Raw genomic sequence first — 14,679 nt, 5'->3', positions numbered from 1 at the left:
AAACTATATAACTACACTTCACTTAAAGTGAAATGGGAGAGCAAATCATTTATTCAATGTGAGATTAATAAATCACCAAAACCTTCAAAGAACCTTTATTGACATGCTGTAGAGGATGAATATGCAAAACATTGTGTTCAACGGCTATTTGTATAACCACCAAACTTCTGTCTTTTTTCTTTTACCACAAACCACCCCCTACCCCTCCTCCATCACCGACAACCTATTGCATTTCCTTATATTATTTATACACAACTCTTTAACTCAGACAGACTTTTTGCATAAGCCTACAGAAGGAATTTGAAGTGACTGAGGGACAAACCTCTACAAGTTCAGTGGACATCTTTGTCACAAGTAAGACTTACAGAAAATTATCAGTTGTATTAACTAAAATAATTAGAGCCTAAAGTCAGTTTTAAAAGGGGACTATATGAAATATTGTTATATCTTCTTTAATGACTTCTGCTGTTAAGTGTTAAACAGAAAGTTATTTTGAATCATATGATTAGTTTATTAGACTACCAGTATTTGTTGTCATGTGACTTTTCTATTGCTTACTGTCTGAAATTGACCTATCAATAAGCCACTGAGGTAACACTTTATTTTAAGGTGTCCATAATACAGAGTAATTACCTAATTAAGTACTTAGTAGTACCCATTGTACTTACGTAAGACAAAATGTACTTACCATGTAACTAAGTTATGAAACAGCCTGTAATTACTGTTTGTAATTATTGTAGATGTGATAGGCAGCTACTGTTACACATATGTAACAGACCGAGTCTTTATTTTAAGTAGCTTAAATCAAACTGAGGTGCAGCTGGATAAAGTGTACAGTATAGTTGCACATGAAGTACACTTAAATACAATCTTGATACATTTTATTTTAAGTATCATATGTCTGTGTACTTACATTTTTAATTATGTTGTATAAAGTGTGCAACACATATGTAACAGTCTTGGTTACAGACTCGGTCTGTCACATATGTGTAACAGTGGCTGCCTATTACATCTACATAATTACAAACTGTGATTACAGGCTGTTCCATAACTTAGTAACATGGTAAGTACATTTTATTTTATGTAAATATAATGGCTACTAATAAGTAGTTAATTAGGTAATTACGCTGTATTATGACACCTTAAAATAAAGTGTTACCACAATCGATTTTGACCTACTCTGTACATGATATGAGAATAGTTCGTTATTTAGGTTTGTATGTTAGCATGGACTCACTAACTTTAACTTTAGTTAGTTTTAGCCAGTGATACCTTGCTAAAGCACAAGATGACATTAACGTTTTGCTTGAGTAGATGAAAAGATACAATTTAATAAGAGTATGACAACCAGAAAATTAGCGTTTTTGTCTTCATTGTGTTTGGGGTTGAATGCTTAGGGACATTTTGCTCTGTTTTGGTTGGGTTTAGGAAATGGAATAAAATATTTTTTATTGCCCATACTCTCAGGATGTCACAATGGAGAGTCTCAAGATCCAATAGCAAGTGCAAAGACTGTTTATTAAGTGACAGCAAACGAAAACAACAGCCGACGGGAACTCCAGCCGAGAGAAAGGGAGAGCGCGTACACCACACGATCACAACGCGCTGTAAACACGCTTGGCCAGGAGTCTAAACAACAGTGAGGAAATCCAAACATGAGTGCAGTAATCCACAAGGCTGGACGAGAACAGGAACACGACAAGCTGAACGAGAGACAAGACAAGATTAACGAACCGACAGCACGCAATGCAAACGGCAGTCTTATCCACCTTATTTTTCCCATAAGAGTGGGTGTAGCCATTTGTAATTTTTTTTGTGTCTGGCTTCCGGTCTCACCCACTTCCAGCTAGTTTTAGCTGCACAAAAAGCTTGTTTTGCTGCTTGATATTGCAAACTGGCGTGTCTTACCGTTTTATTTGAATGTATTCTCTTAATTATGAACACACTCGTTTGTAGTGCAAACTGTTTTACGGTTTACTGCACTTCGAGATTCTTCTCGTTATTTCCCTATGGCGAATTATGAACCGGACGTCTAACACATTACCAGAAAACAGCTTACTTCCGCATTGAAAAATAAGGTGGATATAGGCAGCGCAAATGAGCGACCGGCTGATTAGACCGGCAGCTGCTGTGGCTACGCGACGGACGCACACACACCAGACAGAGACGCAAAATGAACACACAGACCCATAAACCGTGACACAGGACACCTGGAATTAGTGTTACAAGTACACATAGTTTTTCCATTTTTGTAGCATAAACACCATCAGACCAATAAAAGCTTCGGACCTTCCAATGTTTCTCTATGGCGCTGAAGCTTAAAGATGTCCGAGTTTTGTTCCCCATGCAACTGATACTCAACTGCCATTGGGGAGGGAGGGACTTACCAATAGGTCAGTTAGGTTTTTATACTTTTAAGTTCATAGGGTTAAAACATGTTGTACACTTTAATGTATAAAAACATGCCAATCAGTGAACCAAAGCAATATCTTTTTTAAATAAAAATTTATGAGTAATTTATTTTATCTCTGCTTCTTATGCTTTAGGATTATAAATAGACTATAGACTTTAGTGGATTGCAGTACTTGTACATGAGTTTGAAAAGTAGAATACATCCTAAAACAACATGTACTGACAACACACAAAATGCGAAAGGTGGTTGCAAGCAGCAAGACACGCTCCGTACAGGAAACTCCACCAGCATTTGTAAAGGACAGCTAGGCCCTTTAATGCCTGAATTGCAATTAATCAGCCAATAGTTAGATAATGACAGATTGAGTATGTCATCAAATTCCAAACATCAATTTAAGAGAGTTTCCATAAAAAGGGAGGTCACACTTTCAAGGTCACTGATTCAAAACTAACAAAACTAAGAGCCAATGACCATATATAACAAAAAAGAAATCAAATAATACAATCAGCAAAGAAGCAAACCAATAGTAATTATATTTCTGCAAAACAAAAACCTGAAAATATGTTTGGTGATAAACGGATCAAAAAGAAAGTCACTATCCTACTCAGCCATGGGTGTTACTGTGTGAAAACAAAAAAGAAAAAAGTATATACCAACTAATGGTTTTAAATATATTTAATGTCATTTCTGCCAAAATTATTAATTTATTAATAGTTTGCAGATACAATATATATTTCCCAGTTCATTTTTTCCAAATAATGATAATTCTGTGAAAATCTGAATAAATATTATCTGTTGCTCTTGGTTATCTAGATGGAGTCTACAGTGTCTGCAACCGTCTTCACCACTTCCCCAAGGGATAAAATTAAACCAAACATGACCAACATAACTCAAGCTTCCTGTGGAGTTACAGAGGTCTCAGCCCACCCTGCTTTCATATTTGCATACTCACTAGTGTTTCTCATCAGTCTGGTGCTTAACAGCATCACAATGCGGGTTTATTTCTGTTCCAATCAGCGTGTCCAGTCCAGCATCATGGTCTACATGAAGAACCTGGCTGCAGCTGACTTCTTCCTTTGTCTTTGTTTACCTTTACGCATTGCACACAATGCTACCTATTCCATAACAATACGCCACATTTACTGCAGCTTTGGAGCAACAGCATTCTATATAAACATGTATGCAAGCATCCTCTTCATGGACATTATTGCTGCAAACAGGTATACAGCTTTAACTAACACCTACATTTACAGTACAAAACAATGTTATTATTTTTATGTGGTTCATTAGATATGATATCATCATCATTATATGTAGAGCTTGCTAGGTGTGCTAATATTTGTCTAGGTGATCAGACTTACAGATATCATAAGAAAGAGAAATTACAGAACAGAAATCACATTGCAAAGTGCTAAAAACACTTACACTTACAGGACACATTTACAACCATATAGGAGGATTACAACACACAATACTTGTAGAAGCAAGCTAAAAAAATAAAATAAAATAAAATAAAATAAAATAAAATAAAATAAAATAAAATAAAATAAAATAAAATAAATCTATCTCACATTTCCCTGCTGAAGAAACAAACAAACAAAAAACAAACAAACAAAAAAAAAACACAGACATAATGGTTATGTAATGGTTTTACTGGTTATAATGGGACTTGTATTGGTTTTAATGGAAAGTGTAATAGACCCTTGGGTTTCTACTGGTAATTGGGCTTCTTGTATCGGTGGCTTGTTAAAACCACTAAATCCTAATGGAATATGTCCCAAAAACACACTACAGTTTTTGTTTAGGTTTTATAGGCTTTTGGGTATATGTGGCCAAACCCCTTTTGTAAATTACCCAGTTATAGTTAACCGAAGGACAAAATTCAACATTTTTTTGATAATTATTGAAACATCTCGTTGACACTAACTAGTGGTCGATTTCTTTCAAAATTCTTACAGACCTTTAGGGCCATGTCAAACATGCCCAGTAAGTTTCTTTCCAATTGACCTCCGTTAACCTTGTCTAATAGGTGCTCAAATTTCATTGGCCAATAGCAGCCATGTTTTTTGAGATACACAAATGTCCTCATAGACCCTTGTGGCACACTGGACAGAGACACTGCATACCAATTTCAGGTCGATTGGACTAACGCTTTGTAGTTATAGACATTTTTAATTTTTTTCCATCTTATAGCGCCACCAAGTGGTCAAGCCCCACATTTTTTTATTTGACCAAAGATTGAGCTCTTACATATGTGTACTAAATTTGGTGATGATATGTCATTCCGTTCATGAGTTATAGCCATTTTAGTAAAAACGGCTTCGCCTCTTTTGAACGTTTTGGCACCTCTTTGCGTCTCTTTGTCAGAATGTCCCCTCAGGGAGCTCTACCTTCTGGCCAAGTTTCAGCTCTCTAGGCCTTACGGTTTGGTCTGCATGTTTTAGCAGAAAATAATAATCCTTACAATCACAATAGGGTTTCAGCACTACGTGCTCAAACCCCTAAAAATATTAAAAATTATCCTGTCACTTCCAAACTTTAGAATGGCATAGACAGGTGTTTCTCTTCATCAGTCCAAAACAAGTCCAATAAAGAAAATCCATCCATAATAATAAAAAAAATGCCTAACATGGCACTGGGAGCTGAATAAAGGCCTCCTGCAGTGAATCAATGCATTTTTGTAAGAAAAATATCCTTACTTAAAATGTAAGAAAGTAGCTCCAGGCGGATGACGTAAGACATTGGTGTTGCACATGCGCAGGTGAGTCTGACACAAACAAACATTTGTTTACAGGAGCAAAGGAAGCAAAGTTTCCTTACTTTAGCAAAGGGAAACCAGTCTCCTCTTGGTTTATATCGAAATCCTCCGACATTCTTTTTTACAAATCCTCATTTTGTGCTTATAATTTGCTATCATTGTTTTATTTTGGTCTCTCCCCTGCGCGTCCGCGTTTGTCACTACAGAGTGGCGCATGCACAGCGCCGACCTTATGTTATCTGCCCAGAGCTGCTTCCGTGTTCAAATATCAGTGCAAACCAGATTTCAGTGATGTTTTAAATATGGATATTTTTCTTACAACAATGCAGTGATGCAGTGAACAATGATGTAAGTTAGACAAGAATATCTCCACTGTTGTGTTGCTGGATGTAATAATGAACATAGTGGTCATCATTTACTCCCAACATCTGAGCCGCTGAAGATGCAGTGGATTACGTTTGTTTATAAAGGGAATGCGCCTCCCGATCTACATAAATGCATCTATGCTTGCGCAAATCATTCGTGATCCAGCTTCAACTACAGCAGAAGTGAGTATAAGGGTTTTTTATGAATCTCTGCAATCACCTTTCCTAATAATGTGCTAATTAGCAGGTTTCACTGCTAAATGCGCTAAAGTAAACAATCTCTCAAAGCGTAGCTTTTCACTCCACAGAGAGAAGTGAGGGGCGGGGCGAGCACAGCTCTTTTGCATTTAAAGGTATAATCCATCAAAATCGGTTGATTTTTGCAGAGCTTAATTTGAAAAGAGAAAAAGGGTGTTGTTTAACACTACCATTGAGAATTTTTAACCAAAGTATATTATAAACTTTTCATTAAGACCCTAACAATCACATCAACTTGTGGAAAATGGGCATCCGATGACCCCTTTAATAGATGCACACATTATCCATGTATGCATACATTTTATGCATGTATCTAACTAACCACAAACAAATGCCTTTTAATTTGAGCCTGTGGAATTTGGGATTAGATGATTGTGCAACGATTTGTATAAATACAGACATGTTTGCGAATAAAAATGTTCTGTTCTGGATTATTATATCATAAATTGCTCATGCAAAAAGGATTCTGTGTATTTGTGGATCAGGTGACATGCGTGTATTTATTGACGTCTTGCTCGAGTCAATCTTGTTCAGTTCATTTGGAGTTTGAGACTTCATTTTCACAGTTTACAGCTTTTCACGACACCCACACACACACAACTACCAACGAACAAGGCCCAGTGCAATTCATTAACGTGTACACAATTTGAAAAATTCACAAATTTGCATCACTACATTGAAACAATTGCTTTTCAACCAGTGCCTGCAAAGTTAAAAATTACATTGATTACATTAAATTACATTTTGTTCAAACAGAGACATATTTGTGAATACTAATGTTATAGTTTGTATTAAAGTATCATAATTTGTGCATGTAGCGATTAAAATGTACATTTGTGGATCAGGCGACATGCGTCCATTCATTCACATCTCTCGATTCTAGTAGATTCTATTTGATTAATTTGAATTTTGAGACTTTCATTCCACCTTTTCAGTCTTGCCCAATCCACACACAGCTCACTATCCACACGCAGCTGAGCCTAAGAAAATCAGCGACCACTAGATGGCACTAGCCCCAGTCACATGTGCGCATTCCATTGTGTATGCTGTTATTAATGTTACATTGTTTTCTTTGTTTCATTGGTTTGGCTATTCTCCTTTGCCCATTGAAATATTATAAAAATGTTTTATTGAACGTGTTCTAACTTAACTTGTCTTAAGGCAGAATAGCTTATATTAATTTGGCCAAAGAAGAACTTTGTGACGGTATACTTTTTTTTTTTTTTTACTAAACTGTTTTCTGAGTCAGTGTCGGCTGCAAAGATGAAGTTGATGATGCTGATTCGCCATCTCCGCAGTACAAGAGAAATGCACCTTTTACAAAGGCTAAACGGCACGGATTACAGGCTATTTTAATTAACCACTAGATTCTATAGTGTATCTATATGTTTGACTTGACTGTATTTTATTCTGATAATGAACAAGCTGCAACGTTTGCAATGCAGTGCATGAGGTGCCGTCAATTTTTGGTCATACAGATCATTCGAAACTGTAAAGGGTCTACTTTTATTTGTGTACACTTACAATATCAACAAAACTTTGTGAAAGGTAAAAGGTTTCCCTCGTACTGTGGAGAAATAGAATCAGCATAGTCAACTCCATCTTTGCAGCCGACACTGACTCAGAAAACAGTTTAGTGATAATTCTTTATGGCTTTTCACACTGTGCTTAACCCCGGGTTATCATCATATCAAACAGGTTACCTGCTGACTGTGGCATAGTGGAAAAATCACAGCCCACCCCCCGCAAACCACAAGTCAGAGGTGTTTACGTTATATTATTGAAAATATTTCTGTTTTAAACAATGCAGGCGGGCCAATGGAATTCACACAAGCAACGTGCAAACTTTGCACAATAGTTATGCTAGTGAACATCTTAAAAGGGTCATCGGATACTCATTTTCCAAGTTGATATGATTCTTTGGGGTCTTAAAGAAAAGTCTATAACATACTTTGGTTAAAATTTCTCAGTGACAGTGTAAATAAAACACCCTTTTTACCATGTCAAAAGTTGCTTTAAATGCTAATGAGCTCTGCTCACCCCGCCCCTCTCTTATCTCTGTGGAGTGACGAGCCATGCTCTGTGAGATTGTTTACTTTAGCTGCGTTTAGTCTTATTTAGCCGCGAAACTGGCTAACTAGCACGTTATTAGGAAAGGTGATTGCAAAGAGCCATAAAAACCCCTTATACTCACTTCTGCTGTAGGTGAAGCTGGACCACAAATGATTTGCACGAACATATACACATGTTCAGATTCCGTTTAAAGCAGATTCCGTTTAAAGCAGCTCTAAAAAGAAATGCGGTGTATTTATCTAAGGACAAATAGACCAATTTGTCGGCAGATGCTATTTACAATAACTCCACCCACCAATGCCTTCCTGCCATAAACAGCACAGCAAAAGACACGTGTTTTTCTGTAGTATCAGTGGCACAGAGAATAAAAGACACGACTTGTGCTTTTGATGCGATTGACCCGCGTTCGAATCCGCCTTTTGTCAAACTCATGCTTCTGCTTTTCCCATCACATACCATTGTTTGTGGTTAGTAAGATACATGCATAAAATGTATGCACTACATGAATAATTGTGTGTGCATCTATTAATCATTTTGAGTGTAAAATCATCCCATAGTGTACACCTAGGTTGCCTGGAGAGTGAATAAATAATGGGCTAATTTAATTTTGGGTGAACTATCCCTTTAATGTCACAGTGCAACAACTTGATTTTAACAGCATTTTGAATACCTTCTATCATCTCAGGTATCTGAAGATTGTCCGACCATTGGAGACTCATGCTCTGCAGACGGTTCGTATCGCCCGCTACATTTCCATAGGAACTTGGATTTCCTTGTTAGCAATGTCTTCCATCTATTTGATCCTCTTTCTTCAGACTTCCTGGCACCTTGATCCAAAATTTAGCTGTGAGTCCCTGCACAGTTACAACCTCAGAGTGGTTTACAAAATCATCCACTGTGTGTCCTTTGCAGTCTTTGTGTTTGTGCTAATGTCTTTGATTTTTCTTTATTGGAAGACTCTGCAAAAGATTAGAGAAGCTCAGCTGTCGACACAGACCATATCCAGCAGCCATAAGTTAAACAAGTCTAAACGCAACATGCTAGTTCTAGTGGTAGTTTTCTGTGTGTGCTTTGTGCCCTATCATTTGGTGAGACTGCCTTACGTGTTCAGCAGTGACTGTACATTTAACATCCTGAAGGAACTGACTATCCTGCTTTCAGTGCTAAATGTGTGTTTTGATCCTGTAATATACTTCATTTTCTGCAAGGCCTTTAGAGACCAGCTCAGGAAGAAAGATTTGCAAACATCCAGTGAAAATCAATCATGAAATGTACCATATATTCACAAATTTGTAATTATATATTTCTTTAGAACATTTGTAAGAATGTCAACAAATGAGCAATTTACATTTGGTAGTTGGTTCTAATTATAATAGTTTTACACTTTAAGAAATAAATTGTGTTTTTCTGAGGAGTATGAATCGTGTCCTAAAAATAAAGTGTATTATGAAGACAGCCGCGTGGTGCTGCAGTCATCAAAAGTCTAACTAAGGCAGTGATACATTGTACACTGTAAAATCTAATTAGTTGGGCTTACTTAAAAAAAGCATGCAAACCGATTGCCTTAAAAAAACTAAGTAAAGTGAAATAGGAATAGTATGTTGTAGTGACAAATGGTTAGTTAGTACAGTTTACTTACACGAGAGTTCTAGTAACTAAAAAAGAACTGTACTTAATCATTTACTTTAGGCTTACACTTGACTTAGTATAGCTACTCACTGACTCCCAGAGTGCATTGCGGCATGAATAAATTATGCAATTGGTTTGTTTTACTGTTGTTGTTTTTATTTGCTAATTTTATTTACTGACTTGTGTCAGTAGTAACACAACAAAAAGAGAAAATAAAATAATATAATGGTTATTGTCACAATTAATAAAAATAAATAAAAAAGAATTGTTACCATTGTTGTGATTCACGTGCTGAATGTTCAAGTCTGTGACTTGAGCACATTATCACACCTATTAAAGGACTGTCTCAACCCAATAAAGCTTCTCAAGGTGTTTATGAAGAACAATGAAATTGATAAAGATCATTAATAAATAGAAAAAATACATTCGTTAAAGAATTAACAGATTTAGCTAATCAAAATATCAGAATTGGAAAGTTACCTTCTAAAAGCAACCAACTTACTACTTTTCTTCCCTTGAAATCAAAAATTATGACTTCATGTTGCATTGCTGCATCAATAGGAAGAAAATTATAATAAGAAAAGCAAAGTTCCAAGTGCCCAACCAAACGGAACATTAATCACTGTAATGGTAAATAAAAAATAAATAAATAAAATAAGATACACAAACAACATTTTACGAAAATCAACATCAATTTATGAAGTCAGCTTGTGATGTTCTCTCAAATATATAGTTGTATTGAAACAACATTCAAGATGACTTTGGGAGATGAGTGAAGGTAACTAGTGAAAAATAACCGCAGATTAACAATTGCCACCTCAAAAAAATTATTTTCTTCTTCTTCTGTTGTTATTTTGCAAATTAGCAACATATTAGTGCACTGCTGCCTCTCACTGGTTTATTAATGTCATTGGTTCCTTTGTGGCTACTTGAATATTTTAAGTAAGCGTCACTCAAAGTAGTAAGTAAACTGTTTTACTCACTTGAAAGTAGCTGTAACTTAATAAAACCTAGTAAGTATAGCAACTAAGTAGCAACTAAGTAAAGATAACTAATTATATCTAAGTAAGGTAAACTATTGGATTTTACAGTGTAGTTTATATACATTTAGTAGGTGGGCCTTAGAGATATTGATACTCAGAGGTGACATCCTTTGATCAGATCAAGAACAGAGGATGCAAGACGTTACCCTTCCCCCAACTGTAACACCTCAGCAGACCAATCCAAACAATCATAATGACATCAAATGGTTTGAGCACCATAGTTGCAGCAACTAAGACGCTATCAACATCACAAGGATAAGTCACGAGAACTAAAACTCTGCAAACAGATGACATTATGTTTACATTAAATGCCCAATACATTGTAGATCACCTTAGATTTGTATATGATGTTATGTTAGGATGTGGGATCTGCAGATATTAAACAGATCCTTAAATGTGTAATCCCACAACACAGACTGAAGTAGTTCAAGCAAGTAAGCATGTTAACAGAAAGTTGAGTGGAAGAAAAAAGTCTGGAAGAAAAATATGCACAACCAACCTAAAGAACCGCAGCCTTGAGAGGCTTGTCATGCAAAATCGATTCAAAAATTTGGGTGAACTTCACAAGGAATGGACTGAGGCTGGGGTCAAGGCATCAAGAGCCACCACACATAGACATGTCAAGGAATTTGGCTACAGTTGTCATATTCCTATTGTTAAGCCACTCCTGAACCACAGACAACGTCAGAGGCATCTTACCTGGGTTAAGGAGAAGAAGAAATGGACTGTTGCCCAGTGGTCCAAAGTCCTCTATTCAGATGAGAGCAAGTTTTCTATTTCATTTGGAAACCAAGCTCCTAAAGTCTGGAGGAAGGGTGGAAAAGCTCATAGCCCAAGTTGCCAGTGTTAAGTTTCCACAGTCTGTGATGATTTGGGGTGGAATGTCATCTGCTGGTGTTGGTCCACTTGTTTTTTAAAAACCAAACTCACTGCACCCATTTACCAAGAAATTTTAGAGCACTTCATGCTTCCTTCTGCTGACCAGCTTTTTAAAGATGCTGATTTAATTTTCCAGCAGGACTTGATACCTGCCCACGCTGCCAAAAGAACCAAAAGTTGGTTAAATGACCATGGTGTTGGTGTGCTTGACTGGCCAGCAAACTCACCAGACCTGAACCCCATAGAAAATCTATGGGGTATAGTCAAGAGGAAAATGAGAAACAAAAGACCAAAAAATGCAGATGAGCTGAAGGCCACTGTCAAAGGATCTTGGGCTTCCATACCACCTCAGCAGTGCCACAGACTGATCACCTCCATGCCACGCTGAATTGAGGCAGTAATTAAAGCAGAGCCCCTACCAATTATTGAGTACATATACAGTAAATGAACATACTTTCCAGAACGCCTATTCACTAACTTTTTTTTTTTTTAAATTGGTCTTATGAAGTATTCTAATTTGTTGAGATAGTGAATTGGTGAGTTTTTGTTAAATGTGAACTTTTCCACGACAATCTAATTTATTGAGATGGATATGTACCAGTTCAACCTATTAAATCTCATCACCACCTGCTTTTGATGGTTATCAGTGTATTACAAAGGTACTAAACAGATTTCAGTACATCAGTATGTTGGTATATTAATATTATATCAGTTAAATAAACACAATTTTAAAATGTAAATTGACGTTAAATCCTAAAACCTAAATCCTAAAACCTAAAAATGTTGCCACCATATTTTTATGATGAAATTCTGGCAACCACAGCTGACAGTTGTTGTGTGTGTGTGTGTGTGTGTGTGAATTTGTAATGGATTCTGATAGCGTGATGAAAGTTTCATTAAGGTCATCAGGTCAGGTAAATCTAGGCCCAAACTTCTCAGAAATGCTCTTAAACTTTGACTTAAAAGTTACAAATTTTTTTTTAAGAGTAGGAGAATTTTATAAAGAAGCTAAAAGCAACTTTCAGTAAAGTCTAAGACCAATTCTTAAGTGTTGACTGAGGGGACACCTAAGTGGTGTGAACTAAGAACCACAATGATGTCAACCCAAAATAGCCGCCCATGACCTCTGAATCAGCCAAAGTGAGCCTGCTCATGTGAAGTCACAGCAGCACAACACCAGTCGTTTGATGTAACTACAATAAAATAATTTAATTAAGACACTATTTAATATTTAAATGTATTTTTAAAAAATGCTTTGCACTGTGCAAAATTATCACAAATTATTACTGATGCTTTGAAATCATTTTCTATTGGTATGTCTCCTCGTTTACAGTTGGAGCAAAGATGTGAATATGAGTTTCATCAACAGCTCCAATAATACCAAGAAAGCCCACAATCCTCATAAAAGTGGCTTTTTGCAGCATGGTTTGACATTCAGTTGGAAAGTCAATGAACTGCCTTACATTGGTGGCTAAGAGTGATGTCCGGATTGGGAAATTTGACATCTTCAACCTTAATTTAAAAAAAAAAAAAAAAAAAAAAAAAAAAAAAAAAAAAGTGTTAAAGAAAGATGTGTTGTAAACATGTTACATATTTGCTTAGAGTCAATTGTTTTATTTGTGATAATAACAATGAAACATGCCAAATTGTGCGGTCATAATTTTTGGCCATGCTGTCATACAAATAAATTATGAAGACATGTAAAATGCCTAAAAGCCTAGCAACAATGCAAAAGCCTAGCAACAAAATCAGTTCCTTAGACAAATCATATCCAGATTCAGAGACTCTTCCACTGATCTATATTTATATTTATATAGATCAGTGAACTCACCATTATGATGTCATCTAGCAACATTTAACGACTAGCTTAGCTACTTTCAATTAAAAGCAGTTGTCAACACTGGTAAGTGTTTTTTTCCTCTCATATTTTTATGGTTTAAGTGAAATGTGGGGTCATAAAAAACTGTCCACACATCACTTTTGGCCACTGTTGTGTTTGGTGGGGTTAGTGCCACAAATTTAACACCTTGCTTACTGTGACATCAGCAGTGCATTAATGCATTTTTCCAATTTCCAGACCAAAAATGTAATTACTACTTTCATTTCCACAGTTAAGAGCATTGATTTGTAGAACGAATAAAGTTAAGTTTTTTACTTGATCAGTTACAAAATAAATAAATAAATAAATAAATAAAATGGAAAAAATAAAATAAAATAAAATAAATGAATAAATAAATGTATCTTCATGATCAGGTTTGTATCATTTTATCATCTCCATATCATCATATAACTCCAATACATCATATCTTCATTGCAAAGTGTTTGTCTCCTCCTCTTTGCTGCCATCCTGTTACTCCTAACTTGGTTAGGAGACCTCTCCAGCTCTCTTAAATAATTTAGGAGCTGAGACCTAGTCTTAACACTTAGGAACCTTTATGAATCACTTTTATTCTTAAAGGGGTCATCGGAAGTTGACTTTGTCATGTTGTTTGAACATTAATGTGTGTTGGCAGTGTATGTACAAATCTACCCTATAATGATAAAAATCCACGCAGTGGTTTTTAATTAATCTGTAAAAATAATATCCCCTTATTCAAATCGAGCTGTTCTCAGATGCCTGTCGGTGTGCCGAATATCTCCGATTGAGGTGTTGTGTTGCTGGATGTTATAATGAACATAGTGGTCGTCACTTACTCCTGACATCTGAGCCGCTGAAGATGCAGTAGATTATGTTTGTTTGTGAAGGGAATGCGCCTCCCGATCTACATATTATATCCGTCTATGTTCGCGTGAATCATTCATGATCCGACTCCACTTACAGCAGAAGTGTGTATAAGCGTTTTTTTTAATGAATCTTTGCGATCGCCTTTCCTTATAATGTGGTAGTTAGGAAGTTTAGCGGCTAAACGCGGCTAAAGTAAGCAAGATCGTCATTCCACAGAGAGAAGAGAGGGGCGGGGTGAGCAGAGCTCATTTGCATTTAAAGGAACAACCCCTGAGAATGAGATGATTTTTGCAGAGCTCATTTTGACAAGGTAAAAAGGGCATTGTTTTACAAAACCATTGAGAATTTTTAATCAAAGTATATTAGAGACTTTTCATTAAGACCCTGAAGAATCATATCAACTTGTGGAAAATGGGCATCCGATGACCCCTTTAAGTCTAGGAATAAGAGTAACATGGCGTCATTCTTAGAATTTTGACACACTTAAGAATAAAATTTTACTCTGAGCGGCTTTATACATACGGCCCCTGAACATA

The 14,679-nt window shown here is 36.2% G+C and overlaps 1 protein-coding gene across 1 annotated transcript; it reads left to right on the top strand.

Annotated features, from left to right (window-relative positions):
* The first annotated feature begins 342 nt into the window (after positions 1-342).
* On the top strand, positions 343-9,156 carry LOC127177218 (P2Y purinoceptor 14). Its single transcript, XM_051129361.1, has 4 exons — positions 343-354; positions 3,227-3,328; positions 3,431-3,633; positions 8,553-9,156. Exons 2-4 carry the CDS (start codon positions 3,227-3,229, stop codon positions 9,133-9,135), a joined length of 888 nt encoding a protein of 295 aa, XP_050985318.1. The 5' UTR covers positions 343-354; the 3' UTR covers positions 9,136-9,156.
* Positions 9,157-14,679: the final 5,523 nt, after the last annotated feature.

This window comes from Labeo rohita, chromosome 15 (assembly GCF_022985175.1).
Source record: "Labeo rohita strain BAU-BD-2019 chromosome 15, IGBB_LRoh.1.0, whole genome shotgun sequence".
In the NCBI taxonomy this organism is placed as follows: domain Eukaryota; kingdom Metazoa; phylum Chordata; class Actinopteri; order Cypriniformes; family Cyprinidae; genus Labeo; species Labeo rohita.
The sequence above is the reverse complement of the archived record's forward strand: the minus strand, read 5'-3'. Positions and strand labels throughout refer to the sequence as shown.

Coding starts and splice junctions, on each gene's coding strand:
- LOC127177218 (XM_051129361.1), top strand. CDS start 3,227: ATGGAGTCTACAGTGTCTGCAACCGTCTTCACCACTTCCCCAAGGGAT. Junction 3,329..3,430: donor CTTCCTGTGGAGTTACAGAG/GTCTCAGCCCAC, acceptor TGTTCCAATCAG/CGTGTCCAGTCCAGCATCAT. Junction 3,634..8,552: donor GACATTATTGCTGCAAACAG/GTATACAGCTTT, acceptor CTATCATCTCAG/GTATCTGAAGATTGTCCGAC.